Source organism: Micropterus dolomieu, linkage group LG17 (genome assembly GCF_021292245.1).
Source record: "Micropterus dolomieu isolate WLL.071019.BEF.003 ecotype Adirondacks linkage group LG17, ASM2129224v1, whole genome shotgun sequence".
NCBI classification, from domain to species: domain Eukaryota; kingdom Metazoa; phylum Chordata; class Actinopteri; order Centrarchiformes; family Centrarchidae; genus Micropterus; species Micropterus dolomieu.
The window spans coordinates 31,718,188-31,741,639 of record NC_060166.1 but is presented as its reverse complement, the minus strand read 5'-3'; the positions used below and the strand labels follow the sequence as shown (position 1 = coordinate 31,741,639).

Sequence of the window (23,452 nt, the reverse complement as noted above, 5' to 3'; positions counted from 1 at the left end):
TACAGTATGTCTATTTTGGGAAACAAGCATCTTGCAATAGCGAGGCTGGTGACTATATCGGGTTAACATTTGTTAGGATTTTACTGATCACCACTTCATATCCAAACAGAGAAGAACACTGACAGATTTGGTTGTGCCATTAGGAGCATTAACACACACACACACACATACCACTTAACCTTGAAAATGTCAACAATTTACCACTTGAACCGTTTCTTTTCTTCCATTGGAGGTAGTCAAAGACAAGTCTCTCCTAAGATGGCTAAGAATAGATGATGAAAAATAGAAAAGGAGAGAGGTAATATCAAAATATTGCACCTCATCACACAGTGTTATTCTCATCCGTACTCACACAGGCCACAGTGAAATGAAACAATTCATTCCCATCCACGCTTTGCTCTTTGCAGCAGCATCACTTGTCAGTGCCAGCTTTAGGAGGATACAGTGCGGGCTCTGCTTCATTTCCCCAGGTTCTTTAATTTAACTTCCAATAAGGATGGAGCTCCCTTATCCTCATTTACAGGAACATTTGCACAAATGATCCTAAATGTTAACTCTCAATTGTGATGCTGGAATTCTAGTTATATCTAGGTCACCCCAGATAAAGCTGGAATGTATTTCTTACCTTGTGATGGGTACAGTATGAGAATGCCTCTCTGGGTATGCATACATAGTACATCCAGCATTTGTTGCATTCTGTCAGATTACATGTCATAATGAAATATTAAACCCATACTAGCTCTCCATATAAAAAACACCTTTTTCCCTCATGCTTTGTCAGTCTGGGTCTGGACTACCACTTGATACGTTTCTTCACAAAATGTCCTCATGACATATATTTTCAATCAGGTTTTGAAAAGAAAAATGCCTGCCATGGATCTGTAGTTCTACCTGAAGATTTTAACGCCTTTTAGACAAATTCTGCTTTTTGTCTGAGTTCCGTCTTTGCTCACAGGGCAGACATAATGTCTTATTTCAAGAATGCCAGTAAAATGGTCAACAATTCACTAACAGCAAACTACAAATGAGCAGTGAGAACTGTTCTTTTCCATTTGTGTGGGAACATTCCTACATTGTCCTATCATTAATGTGTCCTTCACCTGCTGATTTATTTAATTTACCTCCCCTGTTGAAGCAGGAGCGATCTGATGATAAGTGAATGATAACTGATTTCAATCCCTTGTAGCAAAACATTATTGCAGAAGAACAAAAAACACTTATTAGTCTTGACCCAAAATGTAATTTGAATTAGGAAACTTCAGCAGGTCCAGTTTAACAGGCAAGAATATCTGAGACATGTACATTTAATCACAAAGGTCAGAGTGCTGAAGTAACAGGTGTGATACCCCTGGGGTAGTTCAGTGTCTTTGTCAAGGAAAAGTTAGATATTGTTCAATTGTGTTGTAACACTTCTGCTAACACTGGAACAAATCCATCGCCCAGTATTCTTTTTGTGACCTATTGTCCTTGTTTGGAGATATCTGAAATGATGTATTTTATTAGATCCCATTAGAATGCAGTCTCCTTTTCTTTTGCTTCCTTACAAAAGCAATAATCCCTTTCAGTAGATGTTAGCAACCGCTATGACTAATTACTTTAGTTTATCCAGAAACACCAACTATCCTCTAATTAGCCAAACAATGAATGGTGATGTCTTAGGTTTCCATGTGGGCTTTTAAGTTACACTCACCCACTGCATCAAACTGAAGATGTGGGTATTCAACCAAACTATTTTCTATTTTTCAGTGTATTTATGGAAACAAAGGCCTGCGCCCATATGCTGTTGTGTTAATTATAGAACGATTAAGACTTGCCTGAACTATCCCTCAAAATTAAGGGGCCATCTTTTATAGAACATAAAGGCTTTTTATTAAAATAATGACAAAGGATCACAAAGTAGACCGAGAAAGGAGGAAATTTTTTGAAACTCTTTCCGTTGTAACAGCAAAACACTTTCCGCCTGCTGCATCTGATTTCTGCATCTGATTTATTCATGCAGTCAATTCCCATTCAAGCACCTTTGTTGTACAGCAACAGAGAGAATGAAATATTATCTTTTTTATTTGATAAAACAAAATACATGCAGTGTAACCTGGGAGTTGGCACTGTAGCTGCACTACTCCTGAAACATTATGTCATGATGAAAAGAACCAGTGTCTCGCGTGTTCAGCAAACATTGTTTTCTGGTCAATCTCTTTCAAGAGCAAATTGTATTTTTGAAATGCCAAATTTTTGTTTATCTATTCACTTATTTCTCAATATAGTTCCCTTCTTCAATCTTCGTCAGATTGTTGATGTTCATCAGTCAGGGGAAGCAAAAAGTCAAACCAGCTGTGGTAGCAGCCTACACTTGAAAGTTGACCTCTTCCTTCCATGTATGCAGATTTGATTATTTTTGACAGCATGCCTCAAAAATAAAAAATAAATAACTGGGATCACTTATCAAAACTGAGAGCTATTACTGATTTTATTTTCCATGGCTTAACTGGTGCCAAAAATCAGCAGTATTGCACAGCATCATAAATGTATTTCATGGTTGCAAGTGCAGTATAGCAGCCACATGGAGGGTAACAGTGAAAGCTGGGGAGTGTGCAGTTGAATTATAATCTAATTCTGCTCCACTGCACGCACATGTACTGGTCGGAGGTTTCTTGCCAATAAACAATGAATTTGCACACGTAGAACAACAGTGTATAAAAACTCCACATAAGCCAGGAGGGATCATAGAAATCTGAGTCATCCAATAAAAGGGTTTTTGTATGTGTCTGTCTTTGTCTTCCTGTTTCAAATCTAAATGATGTTCAGCATGTCACACAATGGCAGTATTAAAGCTTTTTCAAATAGGGAGTGACTATGAAAACCTGAGGTTAAGATATTTTTTTCCTGATGGCAATAGTCATTGTGTTGCTTTGCCAGTGGTGTGGTGGTGTGTGTCAGTGAGTGTTTGTGAAGACAATTTGGTTGGAAAAAGAAATATGAAAGAAAACAAGTTTCTCAGTGAAATGTGCTAACATTTCTCCACAACTTTAAAGCATTCGGACTGGCAGGCTTATTTGAATGGGTAAATGAAATGAGGGGCCAGGCGTGTCACAATCCAAATGCACAACGTGGAAATAAATTCCCCAAGGCTGATCTACATAATAGTATTCGTAATGGGCCCAAAGGTTCAGTAACCAAAATAATTCTGTCACACTGACTTCAGGCTTTGTATTTCAAACTGAAAACACAGAAAGCAGCAGATTCAAAGGAGGACAAAGGAAACAGTATCTGCTATACTTTTGTGGTCTTTCTTAGAGAGGCATCATTCTGACTGAATCACATTGATTTCTACTGTCTGGGTGAAAGTGTAAAACAATATCAACCACAGAGTAACCAGCTAACCATTACTTCTAATAATTATACATTTGTTGAGCTTGGAAAAACTAAAAATAACTTTCTGTAAAATACTGTTTGTTTTATTCTTTCGATTGATTGAATTCTATTTTGAGTTAGTACAAGTCCTTGGGTGGTTGCAATACAGGTCATGTAATTCACAAAAGTAGCACTCAGGTTGGCAAGGCAGTTGTTAAACAGCTGTCTGATACTGGGAAGATATTTTGTACAAGTGGTGCCGATGGCAATAAGAATATGCCTGTGGCAATGAGCACTTTGGGGATTTTGCCCTGTACCAGGAGGGGAGGACCACCTTGTTGCTTTTTGTCTTGGGTATATAAATGCCCTTTACACATAGCAAATTGGATGTTTTTCTTCCGTATATTGCCAGTATCACCTGGCAAAAGAAGGGATGTCATGAATTATACAATTTAAATTGGTTATGTGACAGATTTAGGCAGTTTGAAACCAACTGAACAACACATGAAGCTCAACAAAATAGCTTTCAAACTCTCTATGAAGAGGGCTCAAAGACTTCAGACAAAGGAAGGGCTTGAACATCCTTACATAAATTTAACCTTTTGACCTAAAGAAAGCTGAGCAATTTAAAGGATACACAACCTTTTCTACTGCTTATATATTTTTAATATGGCCTGCTGCTAAATACTTTGCAGCAGCTCAAGCCTATTAAATATGCATATGCCTTGTTTCAACCCTGACAACAGAGTATCTCCACTGAGGATGAATCTTACCTTTATGGTTCCTCTTTGCCTCTGTCTATGATTAACGTCTTCTCTCTTTAATCACACTTTCACATGATGTGGACAAGTGGCTCTGAAGTTGTTTTAAAACTTTATGTTATGTATCATAAAGAGTGCAGGGAAAAATGTGTTTCCTAAATTTGATGAAACAATATTCAAAATACATCTTTCCATATCTTTTCTGTACATCACTGCTGTAGTGCTAAACATTGAAGACGGCCCTGGGCTGATCATGACTGGTGATCATGTCGTAAACAGAAATCATCACCTATTTTTTCATGGACATAAAGTGCTACATGATAGGCTGTCCTAAGACATTAAGCATTAGCTAACCTTTCAGTCAAACCAAACTCTTCCAGACACTTGGTTTGAATGGGTACTGATCCTTTGCCATGGACAGATTTGACCTTAGGCATAATTAGCCTAATAAAAGCATTAGATATGCTGTCAATATGATTTGCATAATGTGCAACGGCAGATTCATTCCTGAATGCAAGCGGTGTCCGAATGACTTAAAAATGCTGCAGTGACATTTCTCTAGGTCCTTTGTTCACACCTGTCAATGGAAATGTGATGGGAGATGGCAGCTGCAGCTGCGGCTTCCGCCTCCAGTGAGCCCACCAAGAGAACCAAGACCCTGCTGGAGTCCGGTACACATCAACCACACACCTACACACACTCACAGTTTGTATTTCTGAAAAACCAAGGAAACAATTTCACCTTGTGCAGACAAGATTAATGCCTTACACTGTCAATTCCAAGATATTCCATGGAGATCAGAGTGAGAATAGAAATTAAATTGTCATATTTCTCATATTTCTCAGTTGCACAAGCTGAGGTAATCAAAGAGAAAATATTGAAAAATGCACAATTGAGTTACATTAATTAAAAAGGTTTTTTTGAGGAAACACAAATCACATACTTTAAAAATATGTGTTTTTGTAATACTTCTCTAAAGAGGTGAAAAACAACCTCTTGTTTTTACAGTCTGCAGTTGCAGTAAGTCTTCCTTTCATTACAAAACTACAGACTGTGAATTTGTGACGCCAGCTTTGATGTGGATCCACTTCACAAATTATTGATTATCTTGGTGATTTTTAACGAAAATGATTTCAGCAGTGAAAGCTGTGTAATGCGTCACTCTCATACTAGCACAGAGGTCAAAACTGGCAGGTTATGTTGCTCTACAATAGGGGAGAACAGGCTCTCTCGCAGGGCTCTTAAGTCTCATTTTTGGAAAATAATGCCTCTCATATTACGAGCATGCAGCATTGTACTGCTTAAGGTGCTATTACAGCACATTTTCCATTTTCCCTTTGCAGGTCAGTTGTATGAGAGGCAATGCTAGCCTTTGTATGACCCACAGAAATATGACACTTTGGAAACCATCCCCTCAGTTTCATTTCCGAAGCTTGCACTTTAGTGAGTGCTTCTGTTGCTGCTGTGTTTTGTCATCATGGTGGGCACCTAAATGAGACCCAAAGCTTGAGGAAAATTCAGCCTCAGTTCTCTATGGCCAGTTGGTTTACCATTCCCTGCCCCATTAGCTTTTATGATTGGTCCACCATTTGCATAGCTGGAAGAGAGGGGAATGTGGACCTGAATGATTAAGGACATAATCTGAGGCTGTCCTATCCATTCAGGCATATGGTGTTACCATTTCATGGCTGATGGGAAAACTTGAACACGTATAGCCACACTAGGAAGCTTAGAATTCTTCAGAACTGCAAAATAGTGTGGCAAGGTGGTGCTTTCTGTCCATACCATTGCTCTTCAGCTGTCTGTCACGTAATTACAGTATTTGAGATTGACAGACAGAGGAAAATGAGGGACAACAGGTGTTTCATTTTAGAGGTTAGTTTCAGAATATGTACAGGATTCATTGAGGGAATGGATGGCTGGGTCTCAGCAGGAAATCAACCTTTTGGTGATTTTAACAGCAAATACCTGTGCCAGTGTTTATCCAACACTTGGGCTCAGAGTGTTCAAATTATCAGTAAGAGGAAACAGATGGAGTGTGAAAGCAATGTGAAGAAATCTCTTCGTATCAGACTCAGCACAGGTAATGGGAAATAGTTCATGCATGGTTTCTAGAGAAAGGTTTCACCTTCCTTCCCCTGTCGTAGTTGTGAAATCAGGCTAAAACCTGGATTTTATTCTTTCCTCGCACATAAATATCTGGTAGGAGTTAGTCAAATTTAAATGTAATGATAAGTGTAATGTGAATATGGGATCACATTCAGAGTTTGACTGTATGAACCAGAAATAGTGTAGCTGTCTAACTCCTTCTGAACCCCGAAACCAATTCCTGCAGACCCAGCTGTCTGAATAAAAGACAAACAAGCACAAGAGTGACACAAAAAACAAAAGTTGAAAATTATTTTTCTTAAAATTTGTCTGATTTATGTGACTTGAATATATTTGAATGAATTGCATTAAGATAAAAAGATGATTTGTTAATTGTAGCCATCACAATGTATTGTGTTCAGTTAAAAGTGCAATTAGAATAGATTTTAACTACCCCACAGTATAACTGACAACAGCAAATGTGTGTGGTTTTAATAAGTTCTTCATTAATACCAATGATACAGCCATTACTTTCAACACTTTCTGGCACATACTGTTTTCCTCACCCTCTACTTGCATTTTTAGCTGCTCATTGATGGAGCACAGCATGTGTAAACTATTGGCATCACAGGGCAGTTTGTTCTCAAGGGAAAAAAACATATTGCAGTAGTATGCATTATGATACAGTATTTATCTGTTAATAACCTGTCATTTGGATCTAATTAATTAGGTAACTTATTTGTGTGCAAACATTTGGCGTTATGATGTTTATGGCTGTTGAAGCTAATATTGTGTCCCAAAATAGATCAAAAATTATACCAAATGCTTGTAATTAATTAGAACAGATTACAAAAGATAAAATTCGCTTTTCCATCATCAGAGTGCATTGTGGCAACGTCCTCTCTGCAGCAGAGGCTGAGGTGAAGTTGATTATGATTCTACCAAAAGACTACAGTCCTCTAGGCTAAAGGACAGTCTCTCTGCAGCAGAATTCATCCTGCATAGACTCTGTGCTAGCAGGACTTTCTGTTCCCTGTAAAGAAATCCTCTTTACAGGAGGCATGTGGGTCTTGAGGCTCATGCTGTCTCAAGGAAGAAGAGAGGCACAGATTTGAAATTTACTTTGTAAAAACCTGTGCAGCGAGACTAGCTAAAGCAAATATTAGGGTGTTATCGTTTCCTATGATGCTTGTCTGTCACGCAGAGAGATCAGCGGTTTGTTCCGCTCACATTAATGCAAAGATGAGAAGAACAAATGAGAGTGCTGGCTGCTTAGGTAAAACAGGCCATCACGCGTTCTTCTGGGCACCGAGCTCAGCTCTGCCTGCAGTGAGTGTAAATGTTCCAGGCTCCCTTGCCGCCACCACATACTGGCACCTAACTCCCGAGCCATCCCACCTGCTAACAGGATTAGCCCCTGAGCTCCACTTGTTTCAACAAAGTTATCAAGTTTAAAAACACAGTCTCCTGGTGTCTTTTGTAACATCAAAGGATTGGTCCTCAACTTTGACAGATTAATTAATAGTCAAGTTCTGCACAGCATCCCTTGAGGCTTGTGACAGTGAAATACATTTACTATGGAGAAGATTTTATTAATAGTCTGTATTTTATGTGCTGGTGATCAAGCCACATGTTCACTCTGTGTAGGAATTTAATAGATTTGCAGTCAAAACAGGTGGAAGTGCATGTTTAACTAAATAATGGCACATGGTGCAATATTACATTATCATATTGCATCAAATTAGCCTCATTAAAGTCTTATGAAATATGTTGTAGGGTGAGAATGAATGTATATATAATAAACTATAGATGCAGATTAACAAGAATATGCGTCTTTAATTTCTAAGCTGTGTAGTATAAATATGAAAATACCAAATGAAGTATGGTTGTAAAGTGAATATAAGAGAATCTGATGTTAAATCTAATGTTGCAGTTTTTAGATGCAAGAGAAAATATTTTTATGAATTATATGGAATTTACAGTATATATAACAAAAGACAAAAAATAAACACAAAATATTCCCTTTATTTTTTTCCTACCTTAAGACTACACAGGGTCACTGATGTAGCTCTAAGAGGTATCTACATTTGCATTTTATTTACAGCTTACTTTGATGTCTTTATATTTACATGGTCAAAGAGAAGCGCTAAAAACACAGTGTTGAGAACAAACCAAAACTCAAAATGAGTCCAGAACTTTAGAAAAAGATACAGTCTTATGACGCAACAGTTCTCAGTGCAATATTCCACAATGCAAATATCCTTCATTCATATAATGTTGAACATACTTATTTTTTTGGAAACAAAACATCACTGAATCAACCAACAGCAGAAAAAAATAACCGCGTACTGTTTGCTTTAATGTTTGTACAGATTGAAACACTCAATCATGCTCCCACAACCCCTACAGACACACAAACAAGTTCATATTTTGATGGAAAAAAATGATAATAAAGTCAAGAGTGTGCAGTGGCTTGGCATAGTTCAAAAAGTACCAGAAGTCAAATCAATGTCACAATTTCCAAAATAGTCTTGACTCCTCCAGGGTTTTCACATAACGACATTTTCAAGTGAGCAGAATTATCCTTTGCAGTCTCCACTGAGGAGGACACTGACATATGGGAGCTAGAGAATGTGTCCACATGGGTTATTTCCAAGGTTGGCGTGTATTGACGACCTTTAGTCTGTAAACGGGAACTAGTACACCTGCAGGTCTAATGCATTTCAGCCAGCCATGGGACCACGTGGAGCCCTATTCTGGAGAATGAAAGCACTTTCGATGCTGACCTGTGGGCAGCCCTTAGGGCAAAGGCAATTTATATCTTTCATCTCACCCACAACACAATGCGAAGCCTATCTATCTCAGCAGCCAATATGTTAATGTAGTATGCATCACTGATGAGATTGGTTTTCTTAACCACCTTTGTAACCTCAGTTTTTAAAAATATTTTCATCCCAACCTTTATTGGATTGGACATTGTGGAGAGGAATACTGACTTAAGCTAACTGATAAACAAACACTGACTTTCATATGCAATTGAGATCAGTAAAACGTAGTCAGTCTAATGAAAAACACAGTAATGATTTAACTAAACCACCTTTCATAGTTTATTCCATGTGTTGAAACACCCTTAAGTATTGGTCAAGTACAACAATTAACAATAAAAGGGACAATAGTTCACATTTTTTAAATTCACATTTGTTATACTGTTAATTCATATAGCTATTTATAAAAAAAAACTAAAATGTAATTCAAAACCATTCCTGTAAAATACCTTTTGTTGTTTAATACAGACATTTTTTCCACAGTATTTTCTTACAGGGTTGGCTCTTCACTATTTTCATAATCGAGGTGTTTGACCACAGTCAAATAAAAATGAGCATAGAACAATTTATTCTATGTTTTCATTTTCTTTCTTGGAAAAAAAATCCACTTCCACGCACAAAATAAAAAAGTGATATCCCTTTGCTGGCTTTACCATACAATTTAAGCTTGATTAAGCAGTTTTACTAATTTTGTAGTTCATAAAAAAGGCCATCAACATGCACAGTCAGGGTGCACTGAAGCCTTCCAAGCTAAGACCACAGATGAGCATCAATCCTCCTCTTAAAAAATTACAAGACATCACACAAATGAAGGTGCTCTGACAAGTTCAGTTGGGGTTTTGATGAAGGGCTCTACCGCCAACAGAAATCTCTCTCATTATTTATGGATGACTGGGGCTATGAGGGTTTCAAGTATAAAAAAGAAGTGATTAAAAGAGAAGGAATCTCCTTGGCTGAGGCGCAGAAAAGGCAGAATGGAGCAAGCTTGTGAATAACAATCTGCAAGTCTGGAAGCAGAGTGAACCAGTGAACATAATGCATTACCAATACTCCTCTTGGATTCCTTTGAACAGAATCACCAAAAGGAACGAGGAAATGGAGTCACAAAAATAAGTCACAGACATCGCAAATTTTCATCCTCTAGCAGCCGCACTTGGAGGGCAAAGACTGTTAAAGAATCTTCAAAAGGAGAAGGGCACTCTTCTATTAATACAGTGCAACTGATTGCAACCATGTTTTTTCTTTTTTACAGTATATTAAAAACCAAGTTGAGCACTGTCAAAGAAAAAAAAAGTGGTCATGTACACAACTGTCTTTGGCAAGAAGTCCCATGTCCTACATCTGAGTCTGTCACTCCAGAGCCTCGTGTTCATGTCACCTTCGGCCCATTTCGCTCTGTCTCATGAAATGAATGTTGTTGACGCTGTCTGCCAGCTCTGGGTATTGGTCAACTGAAACCACGTAGTATCCTTCGTAGCCCTGTACCTTCCCTGAGCCCAGGAGCTGTTGCTTCTCTCCCTCAGTCCAGGTTCGCGAGCCCTCCTCTCCATCCCTCAGTCTCTGGCGCTCCCGGGCCCAAGCCTGGGCAACAGCTCTCTGCCGGGCCAGCTCCAACACACGAGCTTTCTCCTCATCCACACTGCTGCCGTAACGCGTATTCAGACACAACGCACCATATTGTAGCTGGATGTCAGTAATGCGCCTAGTCCTGCCATTGAGAACAGTGTTGACCTGAGACACCGTCACATTGACACCGGTCTCTAGTGTGCGCCGGCCCACCGTCATGCCAATGAGGGCCAGATCTCCTTCCACTGAGCCCAGTTTCACAAAGTAGTGAGTGTCCATTCCAGCGATGGTGAAGTGGAGGTCTTCAAGGTAGAAAGCGTCGTTCAGAACTGCAGCCATGCGACGCCCATCCTCATTGGCTAAGCTGATGATGTCAGTGCTGATGCGACCATCTCGGATAGCAAATTTCACCCCCTTGCCGAAGATGGAGCCAACAGAGGCAAAGATCTTCTTGTCCTCTGTCTGAGGACATCCGGCACTTTTGGCTCTGTAGATCTGGCCAAAACGCTCCAGCTTCACAAAGGCCTTCAGCTGCCTCTGAACTTCACACTGAACGCCCAACACAGACTGCAAAACAAAGACAATACTGTTTAGTCACACAGCCCCCGCAGCACCTACATAGACAGTGAAATATATTTTCTGTTTCTTCTCCGTGCAAGAAATGGATTTACATAATGTCACCCCAGTGCTTGTTCAAAAACATTCTTCTCGATATTTGACAAGACTTCTGATTGCCTCACACCTGCTTGTAACCTTTATCCTACTCTGCATGGGACTGAGCAGTACTGTCTGCTTTCAGATGCCCTTGTTTTTCAAAACTGAGTTTCATACTGCTTCATTAACATTTCAAAGATTTCAAATTCAATGCCGTGACTAAAGAGTAATAGCTATTCTTTTTTATGTTAAAGCTTTTGACTCAATGATTGGACACCTTTTGTAAAATGTTCATGTATTAATGTGATGGCTCAAGAGTTAAAAAAACATGATCTGCGATCTAACATATGCTCTAAAACCTGCAGGAAAAGAAACAAAACAAACATGTATAAGCATCCAATGCTGAAAACAGATTTCCTTCAAACTAGTTTACCAGAGTTTTAACGAACAGAATTTCCAGGAGGTCTATTGGCATGGTCTGGAATTACAACGCCAATGATGTCATTAAATTCATTCCACCAATATACGGAACAGTGTAAAAATAAAAGCTTACAGGTGGTATATAAAATATCCCATTGATCCCACATTCTTATTTAATTAAACATCTTTCGTACATTACATATATAAATAATTATGTAATTGCTAAACAACCATTATCAATGGCAAACAGCAAATCCATCATGCTTTGAATCTGTGAATGTATCACTGATAGTAAAGGTAGGGACAGAGGTGTTTGTCAGCAAATAAAAATCTCTCTGATCATTTGTGACAGCCATGATATTTTGAAAAAGGGTGAAATTACTGCCTTCTGACAGCCATGCTGTGCCAAACATGAAACAGGCTAGTTGGTAACCAGCATATGTATGTATATATATATATATATTTATACATATATATACATATTATTCCTTAAGGGATAAGGGATCAAAGCTTTGTATAGATACCACATTCCCTTCAGCCAAAATAAACACTTGGTCCTAATACTACTTGACAAGAGATACTCCAGAGGAAGAAAGAGAGATGTTAAAATGAGGCGAGTGATATGAAATGGAAGCTGGCCAACGCACAGAAAGACAGTTGCCGGAATGTGTCTGAGCAGCAACAAAAAGGCTCTCAAACACTGTGCCTTCTTGCCATCGCCCAAGATAAGAGGCTGTGAGCATCCTGAGGAGTTTTTGTCAACAAGTCATATCCAAAGTCCTCCTGACAGTTTCTAATTTTATCTCTCTGTGCCTCTGTTAGAGGGTGGCTACAGGCTGGGCGAGTGGGTGAGGCTGAGGAGTGTGGAGCAGGCTGCAGTGACCATCATATCTGCCAACTATTTGACATGACACCGCAACAGATCCTGCATGAAGAGCAAACATGTGAGGGGGAGGGGGCAGCTGTGCTGTTGGGCCCCCTGGGAGAGATGGCCTGGGGGGACACTTCACACCATGCCACTCCATGTTTGTTTACTGTGCCAACAGTGTGACCTGGTCAGCTGTCCCGGGGGTGGGGGAAAGGGGGCGATATCCTCCACTTTACTGAAACAGCCTCACGGGACACTTCCAGAGAGGCATCATTCACATAGCATGGGTTGTAATCAGCCTCCAGCAAAACCCAGAATGAGAGATCAAGTCTTGTGCAGCATAAACCTCATCTGTCTGACCCCTCACGGCATTTTTCAATCTGTGTGCGGATTCAGCAGCATGGCGAAATAGGGGCTTAAATGAAGAGAGATAGAAAGGCAGCAATATTTCTCCTGTATACAATAAAATAAAATGGCAAGTGTACAGGATATACCTTGTGTAGTTTTAAAGCCATATATATGCTTCAAAGCAAAAGCATATATGCTTCAAAGCATATATATAGCATACAGCTTGAAGCTAGTATCTGGTACAGTGCATCAAATGGTAACGTTTATGTTTTACTGTACGCGGTCCCTTTTTAAAAAATAAATAAAGAAGCTTACATTTAATTAGGCTGGTCTGGCCATCTGCAGTAAAAATCAACATAGCATTTACTAGCTCAGAGCACCATTTTTTAAGCAGGAATTCGAGATAAAAATATCATTGCCTTGGCTCGTATGCAGAGTAATAACTAATTATCTCAATCTCTCCTTATATATCATTTACAGTACATACTCCAGAGGTGTAGTGAAGAAGAGCTCCTTCCCAAACAAGAGGAAAACCTTCTAATCTATGCTCACTCTGCTATTTAAAGCCTTGGTTACATGATTTCTAGAGATATTACAGTCTATCATGGTTATTTTTGAATATATAATGGTAACGCTGGGTTGATAGATGAAAAATAGCTTTCAATTATATTACTACTCAAATGGACCAACTTCTATTGGGTGAAGCTTCTGAGTGAAGCAAAAATAAACAAACTACTACTATGTATGGCTCATTTAATTGTAGCATTTCTATCAAGAGTGCTTGTAAAAAACTGATGGTAAAAAATGTATGCAACCTGATATCTTGGCTTGCTGTGGTAGGGGTGGGGTTACGAAATGGAAAAGATTAGGTACATGTCTGCGTATTCAATTCAATTTAAAAAATATTTATTGAATATTGAATATTTATATTTATTTGATTATCACTGCTTTCTCTGTTTATTAACCCCGATTTGTGTGCATGCTTATTATGGTTGGTTGGTCAAATGAGAAGTCACCGATTTAGATAACCCTGTATTGTATCATCCAGTAGCTTTTAGGCTTACAAATGTTTTAGAACAACACATGCCCACTATGCTATGGTTGTTGTGTCACACAACATAAATCTGGCCTCCTGATGGGTGGCATTCACTAGTCTAAGTGTAACCAAACCCAAGACAACAGTGGCTTCTTCAATAATTCAGTGGAGTTGGAGGCAACTTAAAAGGGCTGATAAACGCGGTAATCAGAGCATGTCTACTACTTCTCAGGCCTTGGCTAACGGTGTAAGACTGAGATGAAATCAATGGCCAGTGGTGGAGGGAATGGAGAGTGAATTTCCCTAATGGCAGGGCAATTACAAGAGCTGTTTAGCCTGACCCCATTCCCCAAGAAGAGGACCAGGGGCAGGGACCTGGCTCACTAGGCTGTGTTTTAGCCTGATAGCTGGCAGCTCCTCTGGGAGTCAGGCTACACAGAGCATGTCCATTTGCTAATGATATTGGAAAGGAGGGGAGCTGAGGTAGAGGATAGTGATCTGTGATAAGGTGGGACAGGTGAGAGTGACTGGTTTACCTTGGTGCTATCCCACTCCTGTGTCTTGATCTGGGTGCGGACTAACTCGTATGATGGCTCCATAGATTCTGTGCTCGGTTTGCGATAGCCAGGGATGACGTTGTACAGTTGGAAGCCAAAGGTCACCAACCAGCTGTTTACATCTGTGGAGGAGGGATCAAAACATTGGAACACTGATTTACATATAATGTTATCTTAATAGATAGAATCATTTGTTCCAGAGATTTTAACAGTTTACATTCTGTGGTCAAGTGGCTGTCTCCTTGAAATACTCCTCACTCAGTCTGAGCACTTGATTTGTTTGTGAAAGTGGACAAGCTATAACAAACACTCGAGATGGCAGCAATGATTCATGTCCACTCCTGCAGGTGCTTCACTAATGACACACTGCTGGGTCCCAGAAACGCCAAGTGACATCTGAGAGTGTCTGCTGTGCTGCTAATTATATACTGTAATATCGTGTCATTTCAAAGCAGCCGAGACTTCAACACAAGATATTTTGAAGACTCAGTGGGTTCTTCTGCAATAATTGTTTTTCTAATGAGATGCTGAAACAGGGGAAAGTGACATGTCTGGGATTCAAATCCATGCAATCATGATAATATGGTTTGTCTAACAGCAGCCACCAGCACTGTGGTTATAGGTGTTCCTGCCATCCCCTGTGATGAGTTGTCATTCATTCTGAATATCACAGAGAAGGCTACAGACATGAGTGGAAGCAAAGCCTGTTAAATCTAAGCCATTTGTTTCTTGCCCCTTTCAATATGTTTGTTATGGACGGCAGAATCGCTGATGTGACACTTGGGGGGCAAGTTTGTCACAGATTGGCACTGCCACATTGTGGCACCTGACAAAGCTTTATTAAATAAGAATTTGTTCGAGGACAGTGAAAGGACCCTGATAATTTAGTGAAAGGAATGGAAATGTCAGGGCCATCAATCACAAATGAGGCAGGCCCAACACAGTATATCTAAAAGTCTGCTTAGCATTCAAATGCCAGTCAGCCCCTAATAGTGGACTGTGAAGCTGAATGCCTTTCTATTTGGCAGGCAGCTAAATGGCTTTGTTAAACAGACAGAAGTAACCGCCTAGACCCCACCTGAACACCTGAACAATTTTTCTCTCAGTATTGTCTACAGAAATATTAATGAAGTATAAAAGGCATAAAATGTATTATTTGATACAATATGCCTTATTGAGTAAATATAATCCAGAATGAACATAGATAATTAGATCTTTTTAGATTTGTGAATGAGATCTGGCTGAAGCCGACTGGTGTAACCGCAGAGTATCCTTAACAATATTTTCCTTCTAGCCAAAGGGGTTGATATAACTGGCCCTGGCTAACGTTTATATGGATCCATTGTGCTTTCCTTCTCCACTGGGGTGCTTTCACTGCCATTTACCTTCTCCCTACCACAAAGCAACACAAAATGATGTGATATTTCTGGGAAGGGACCTGAGTGTTCAACAACAGGGGTGGCTTTGCTGTACAGCATTGTTCCCTTTGAAAGCTCCACTTTCAAAACGATAGCCACTGGGCACATGCACAAGCACATATATATGTACACGCAAGCAAGCACACAGACACACAGACACACAGACACACACACACACACACACACACACACACACACACAAGAGGAACAAAAAAAAAACACACAACCTCAGTGTCCCAGTGAGGAAGCTCTTAAAAGCCTCTCTAGCACACTGTTTTTCATTTTCATTTTGGGGCTTGTTGTTTAGAATAAAAACACACCAAATTTGACAGAAAAACCTGAAATGAGTATTGTTTGTGGAACTGCAAGCAACTGCCACAGAGGAATGAGGGTTAAGATATGGGGCCATCTCCTCCCCCTCCACACATGTAATTTTAGCAACATAAGAAAGTTAAATTCATCATTGACTGCTCTGGTGGGACTCACTTGTGTTTTCTGCTATTTATATACACTTACTTAGGAGTTACGATCACATCACCCCTGTTTTAGCCTCTTTCCATTGGCTCTAAATGTCCTGGCTCTGGATTATATTTTGGGTCTTTTAATAGCTTATGGATCATGGCATGGCCTGAGACCTTCAGGAAAGGGTCTCCTGTCTCTCCCAGGATGTCCAGGATGAAATCAAAAGGGGACAGAACTTCTAAAAAGGCACTTTTATGGGAAAGCATGTGCTGATTTTATCTGAGCCACCTGTTAATTTTAAACTTTCTTGTTTTATCTCTTCTTTATTCTGTTTATTTTATTGTTTTACTTTATTTTTTATCATTTCTATTTTATTTTTGGCCCACATGTATATTATCATTCTCTGTGGTATTTGTCTCTGTGTCTCTGTATAGCACTTTGTACACTTTGCTTCTATGGATGTTTTGATACTCAGTAATATCCCCCTTTTCATCTGCAAAGGATTTTTGTGGAGTTTTTTTATCCTCTCATCTCTGTAGAACATAGTCTGTTAAGAAAACTTACCTGTCATGTAGCACTTTATTTCCTCATTGTTGCTGAGAGGATTGTTGTTCTTGAACATGTACAAGTTGAATGGCACAATGTGGTTGCTGTTGAGACGTTTCCAAATCTCATGGTTAGGTGTTGTCCAGCGTCCAGCAAGGACATCATAGTCCCGTCTGCCCATGTGGACCAGTCTACTGAGAGGCTCATACAGGCCGCCCTGGTAGCCAATTATGAGCTGTAAGCTGGGGTTGGTGTCAAGGTAAACTTCTCCGAATGCTGTATGGAGGACTTGCTTGATCATGAGGCCTGAGCCACTGAAAACAGCCAGAGGGGTGCCTATGTTATCACAGGCCACATAAAACTCATCCCCGCTGCTTAACTCCATGGCAAACAGGTGTCCCTGTAGGTCATAGTACAGTGAAGTGATTTCAGAGCTGGAGTGATTGTACATATGGGTGACCCGAGTGGGGCTGGATAAGTCAGCGTAGAAGAACTGCAAGTGGTGGCCCATGCTGTTTCTGCTGGACACCCTCCTTCCCAGGCCATCGTAACGATATTTGATGCTCCAACCGCTCACTTTGTTGTACACCTTAACCAACAGGCCTGCTGAATTGTAGTCAAAGTAGTCGTTCCCTCGCTGCTTGAGGAAACCGTCCTCATCCATCCTGTATTGGACATCTCCCAGGCGAGTAATGCGGTCTCTGATATCATAGCGTAGTGGCGTGAGGCGTGCGCTGTTTCCAGGGCTGAGGAGGTGCAAGTTTCCATTTAGGTCATAGCTGTACCTCCACAGAGGCTTGTCGTTGATGGAGACCACTTGGAGTTGACCATCGGCATCATACTCGTATGTGTAGCGTGTGGTGTTGGCATAAGGCCCGACCTTTAGCTCCTTGGACACCACTCGGCCCATGTTGTCATATTGCACCATCATCCAGTACATGAGCGAGCGGAAGATCTCATATTGGACCTCCTTCACTCGGCCATAAGCATCAAAGTGTTTGGTGTGGGTCATCACTGCTGTGGTGATAATTTGATTTATGTCATAATAGATTACTCCAAATTTGCCAAACTGCTCTGTTTTGCCAGACACGTCATCATAGCGATACAAGTCGATTGGCAGCGGCGTTTCATTGATCACAGCCTGCATGCTTGTGACTCGGAAACTGTTGTCATAGACATAGTCAAATCTGGCATTGACCATGCCCTCTTCACTGAATCTAAAAATCTGTCTGTCAATCAGTGGGCCAATCTGACGGTAGCGGATGGTGCAGGTAAAGCCCTCACTCTGCAGGTTGACTGTCTTCAGCATGCCTGCCACCTCGTCATAGGAGAAACCAATGCGTGTGGTATCATAGAGAATCTCCAGCAGCTTAGCAAGCTTGCCGTATTTGTAGATGACCCTGCGGCCTGTTCCTAGGAAGGTGGTCTGCAGCAACTGGCCGTCCTCACTGTAGTCCTGGAGCACTGAAGCGTTACCCTCAGTGGGCCGGTAGGTGTTTCTGTAGTAGCCAATGGAGCGGGATGTCTCTAGGGTCTGCCGTGCCACGTTGGGCATGGTCACAGAAGATAGTCGGTCATTTCTATCAAATTCAAATATATACTGCCTCTGGCTGTACAGCAGCAGTACCATGGACTGTAAAGAGAATAAATAAGACAAGATTCAAATTAAAAAGGATATGATTTAAAAAATTGCCTTTACTTTATGTATAGCACCAGTAAATATAATTACTACGGTGTAGGTTGGAAATGTACAAGACATGGGTATACCTCAAAACGACATGCAAAATGTCAAAAGCAATAACATGTTATGGTTAAGTCAGATTCAGACCAAATCGAATTTCCATCTTGAAGTGGAGTTGTTGACATTCCTCTGACATTAAGATTTCCTTAAGAGATAATTTCACAAACAGGCTTCTTGCTTGTTATATGTCAGATCTTTTGATCAGTATGAGAATTTTTCTTGCACTAATAAATTATGTCTTTAAATCAGTTCTAAGGCTATCACAACAGCTGCCAGCATCTCAGCACTTAGAGGTTGCTGGAAAACTGACTAGACTATTGACAAGGTGACTGGCTGCCATTTTCATCTTACATATCTGAGCTGGATAATGGGAGATCTTCACCTTCTCCTCAACAATCTTGCCTTCAATTAGTGAGTAGTAAGTCACATTTCACTCTGTTCTTCTCATCAGAGCTATTTCAGGTTGGCCTTTTCTGTCAGACTATGGTAACAAAGAATAACGTCTACGGTGCACCAGACAGGTTTTAATTACATTGCTGCTGATATCTGTGCTACAGCCTGATAATGCAGCACAAACACAGTTAACTTTTAACTTCAGACTAAACTCTCCTGTCAAGGTTCTTACACAAACTTATCTGTACAGCATGTCCCTACCATCTTATATTAAATTTTTATCTTTAAACTATTTAATCATCATTACAGCAGAGACCTTCGTACCTTCTCAAGGTATGTGTAGCTCCACGATTTACCATCAGCAAATATTTGGGAAGTGATTCTGCCATTCTGGTCATACTCCATGCGTACAGACATGGTACCTCTTTGGATACCTGCCACATGCCCTCCAGCGGAATATGTGACATTGACTCCATTCAGACGACTGCTTGGCGCCCACAAAGTGGGCCGCCCAGCATGGTCATAGTGGATCCGTAACGTAAACTTCCTGTGGTCATCATAAACCTTTTCCGTCCTGGTGATTCGATCAAAGTCCAATGACAGCAAGTTCCTGTTATGAACCTATAGGAAAGGAAACAGTGAGTTAGAAACATTCAATTTGACCACAGTAGCTCCACCAAGAGGGAATAAACATGTTGGAAGTTTGAAATGATGGAGAGGAATTGGTGCACTGCTAATCTGAGGTGAAACCTTATGAGGAGAGCTTTAATCACAAAGTGATTATTTTATATTCTACTTTCCACAGCTTTAATTACAACAGAGGAGCTGTATCTCAGGACTGCAGGAGCTATTGAAGTGATGAAATTATAAGAATTACCATACTTCTTTGTTTGTATAAAAATTCAGCAGTCTTAGTGGGAGTATGCCTATTCATGCAAGAAACATTAGAGCCACATTGATCATTAAATTCATTTTCACTACTTACTGAAAAGAATTACCAGGCACAGATGACTCTCACTTTATTTAGCCATTTCCGTAAATTGGAAAAGAGGAGAAGAAAATCAATTCTTCTCCTGTGTGACTCAGTTTAAATGACACTTCACATTTTTTTTGCCTCGTTTGAATGCATGAGGCTGCACACAGTGACCCTTGCTTCACTGTGATCAGAGGAGAAAGACACAGCAGATCAGAGTGTAATCCTTAAGGCCACGTTCAGGTCAGCACAGTGTCGAACCCGCTGCCAGGTTTTATCTAGGAGGTAACTTCTGTGCTGCAGCCAAAAACATCAACCAACAGCCCTGCCATTAAGTTTCTCAATCCACAGCCTCTGTAAGCAGAAGCTACAGAGGAAAAAGAAATCTAATCAAGAGGAGGAAATGGCCTTAGTTTGCCGGCCAAAGCAAATCTCCATACAAGCCACTACTCTGAACACCTTCTGGAAGATTTGGGAAAAATTGGTCGTAGAGGTCTCTGGTATTAATTAAAACTGCCCCCTGATTCTGTATTAGTATTCATGTTTTTTCTCTTCAGATGTGCTACCATTTAGCTTGGTAAAATGCTTGGCAAGGCTTATAAACATCTTAGCTAAGAAAGCTGCTTCTGGCTACTTTCCAAACACATGCCACAGAGCGCGTAACGGGGGGCTTACTGAGAAACCTCACTTTTTCAATCTCACATTAAGAAAGGCATGCTTAGGCTCTCATCTGTGAAGGGACAATTACACTAGACACAATTAATGTCACTGATACCTAATTGAGAGGATTACTTTATACTAAAAGCAAATTCATGAGGAACACAATTCCATGAAGTTTGGAGCTCAAATTGCAGCACAAGCAACTGATGGGGGGTGTTCTCCAATGGTCAAGGAATAAGAGCAGGGGGGTCCACATTTGTTATTTTCTCTTTTACTTTCACTTACTGACATAACAAGTGTCAGATTACACTGAAAGAAGTGAAATTACTACAGCATTTAGTCAGAGATTTGTTGAACTACAAAGATTGTTAAAGATAAGCGATTTGATATCTAAGACTGAAACCCCTCCTGCTTCAGCATTTTCTGAAACACTGGATGCATTCTTTCACTCAACTCTTTTATTGGCTTTAAAGGCCTGCTGTCTGTTCCAAAAGACTGTATTGAGATTGTTTCCAACATTATATAAGGTATAAAAGAGAAAGAAAGTTTCATGCCAGGATCTGGTTCGCCAAAGATTCAACAGGGTGGAAAAAAACCTCTTTCAGCAGAGATCCCAAGATCCCATGAGAATGCAAACCCACTTGAGATGAATTATTTTAAATTGGATACTGCCTCTAACAGGAAATTCTCAAAGAAAGTAGATGTGTAGAAACAGAAGAGAGACTATTACAGTACAGTGTTACAGCCCTACAATGTTACATTTAAAACTGTCCTCAACATAAAACATTACAGCAACATCTGATCTCTCAATCAATATCAACGAGTTTTGTGTCAAATGACAATCTCAATCTGTCATTTTAGAAGTGAAAATGCCTTTCATCGATTCTCATGATTAATTCAACAACTACTCTGTTTTCTTCAGTAACATCAGTTATGTTTATTCTCACACTGCAATCAAAGAAAACCAATTGTATCTTTTGGTTTCTGACTCTCTTTTGAACAAACAGCCCTACATTATAAGACACTATGATGATACCAAAATGCTAATATAGACATATCAGCTTCATCTCTGTTTTTATTTCCACATTTAAGTAGTTGAGGGCTAGCCGTTGCTATGGCAGAGACACAACCGCAAGGGTCTTCTCATTACTGTACATTTACAAACTACTCAAGTAAAAGGATTTGTTTATGGGCCTGTGTCTTGGAAACATAAATCATGAACATTGTGGGTGGCTGGGAGGTGTGGCACGTGTCACTGTGGAAGGGATAAACTGTGGACCATCAGTGACCCATTTAGCCTTAGGACATAAGAAGCACAATACAACAAACACATGCACTTGTAGTTGCCCCGTGTAACAAATACTGTCAGAGAAACAAACTGGAATACAGACACAGACAACCCGAACACTTTTGCTTTTCTCTGTTATCTTCGCTCATTCCACAGCACAACAAAGACATCAGAGATACACAGTTGCTTCTCTTGCTCCGTTTCTCATGCATCCCTCTCTTCTCTGTTCTGTACACCCCCCCCCCCCCCCCCCCCCCCCCCCCCCTCCCCACACACACATCCAGCCACCCACGTAATATCACTTGACATGCCACTCAAGGTCGCTCAATGATTCCAGCTCTGTTCATCCCCTCTGTTCTTGCCATTAGGTTGCCCCCATTTCCTATCTCACCCCTGGGGCCATTGTCTGTAACATACATTAGAAGCTTTCATTCCAAAGGGACGACAAGGCCATTAAATGAACAGCCAATGACAGTCAAAGTGGCACCTCCCCATTAGCTGTGTCGCCTCCCAGAGAATGTAAAAGACAACTTAACCAAAGTTGTTATTTGTCTTAAAAAGCCAAGAACAATATAATAAGAGGTGCTCCCTGTGTTAACAATAATTGCCAGTGGGTCATTCAAGATGCTTGGTCAAACACTGAGTGTTTATCTCATTATGAAAAGGGACCTGTTGATATTCTGTGTTTAACTGCCATTTTTGCAAGGTTAGCTTGCCGTGGCCATTTACCCAAACACAAACGTCAGAATTTTGATTTCATTCAGTCTATTAAAACTAGATTTAAATCTACTGCCCAAAAAAATTCAAGGGGTTGTACTGATGTGGGTTTGCTTGTACTGGTATGGGTAAAAATATCACATATGATTCAGCAAGTTTGAGTTTGAAGGCCTATGAAATTCAAGAACACTGAATAGCAATTTATAGGCACAATTTTTTCGACTCCTATCAATTTCTGCATTGTGTCAATGATTGCAAGATAAATAGCACAACACCATTCATGTTACTATTGCAGTTTTGGTTTGTGTTCTGTTAGTTTTGTGTTTAATTTGAAAGTTGTCTTCCTCTTGTGGCTCTTCTGGACTTCACTTTCCCTGGTTGATTGTCTTAATTCGTTTCACCTTTGTTTAATCATCCTGCCACCTGGTATGTATGCAAAGTCTTTGTCTCCCAACTGTTTACTGTAATTTTGAATTATGGATTTTGGACTTTGTCTCTCCTGTACTTTTCTTGGATTTATGGAGGATTGTGAATTGGAATTTGCTTTCCCGGTGGGCTGCTTACCTTACCATTTTTCATTAAACACCATAGACCAGTGGTTCTTAACCTGGGGGTCGGGACCTGGTCCCATGGGGGTCGCGAGAATGCTACTAGATACAAAAATAGAAATAAATAACTTAAAAATAGCTAGACGGAATATAGTTGTGAATGGAATCTGTTTGGGTGAAAAAAGCCTTACAAAAAGGCAACGTTAAGCTCTAGCTAGCTAACGTTGATCCC

At 40.2% G+C, this 23,452-nt stretch overlaps 1 protein-coding gene across 1 annotated transcript in view; it reads right to left on the bottom strand.

Annotated features, from left to right (window-relative positions):
• Window positions 1-8,205: 8,205 nt before the first annotated feature.
• Window positions 8,206-23,452, bottom strand: part of tenm4 (teneurin transmembrane protein 4) — a 217,006-nt gene continuing 201,759 nt past the window's right edge. Inside the window, exons 30-33 of the mRNA XM_046074291.1 lie at window positions 19,359-19,655; window positions 16,919-18,533; window positions 14,454-14,596; window positions 8,206-11,158 (exon numbers count right to left, since the gene is read on the bottom strand). Of these exons, the coding sequence (XP_045930247.1) occupies window positions 10,400-11,158; window positions 14,454-14,596; window positions 16,919-18,533; window positions 19,359-19,655 (2,814 nt within the window). The 3' untranslated portion in view covers window positions 8,206-10,399. The remainder of the gene's footprint in view (window positions 11,159-14,453; window positions 14,597-16,918; window positions 18,534-19,358; window positions 19,656-23,452) is intronic.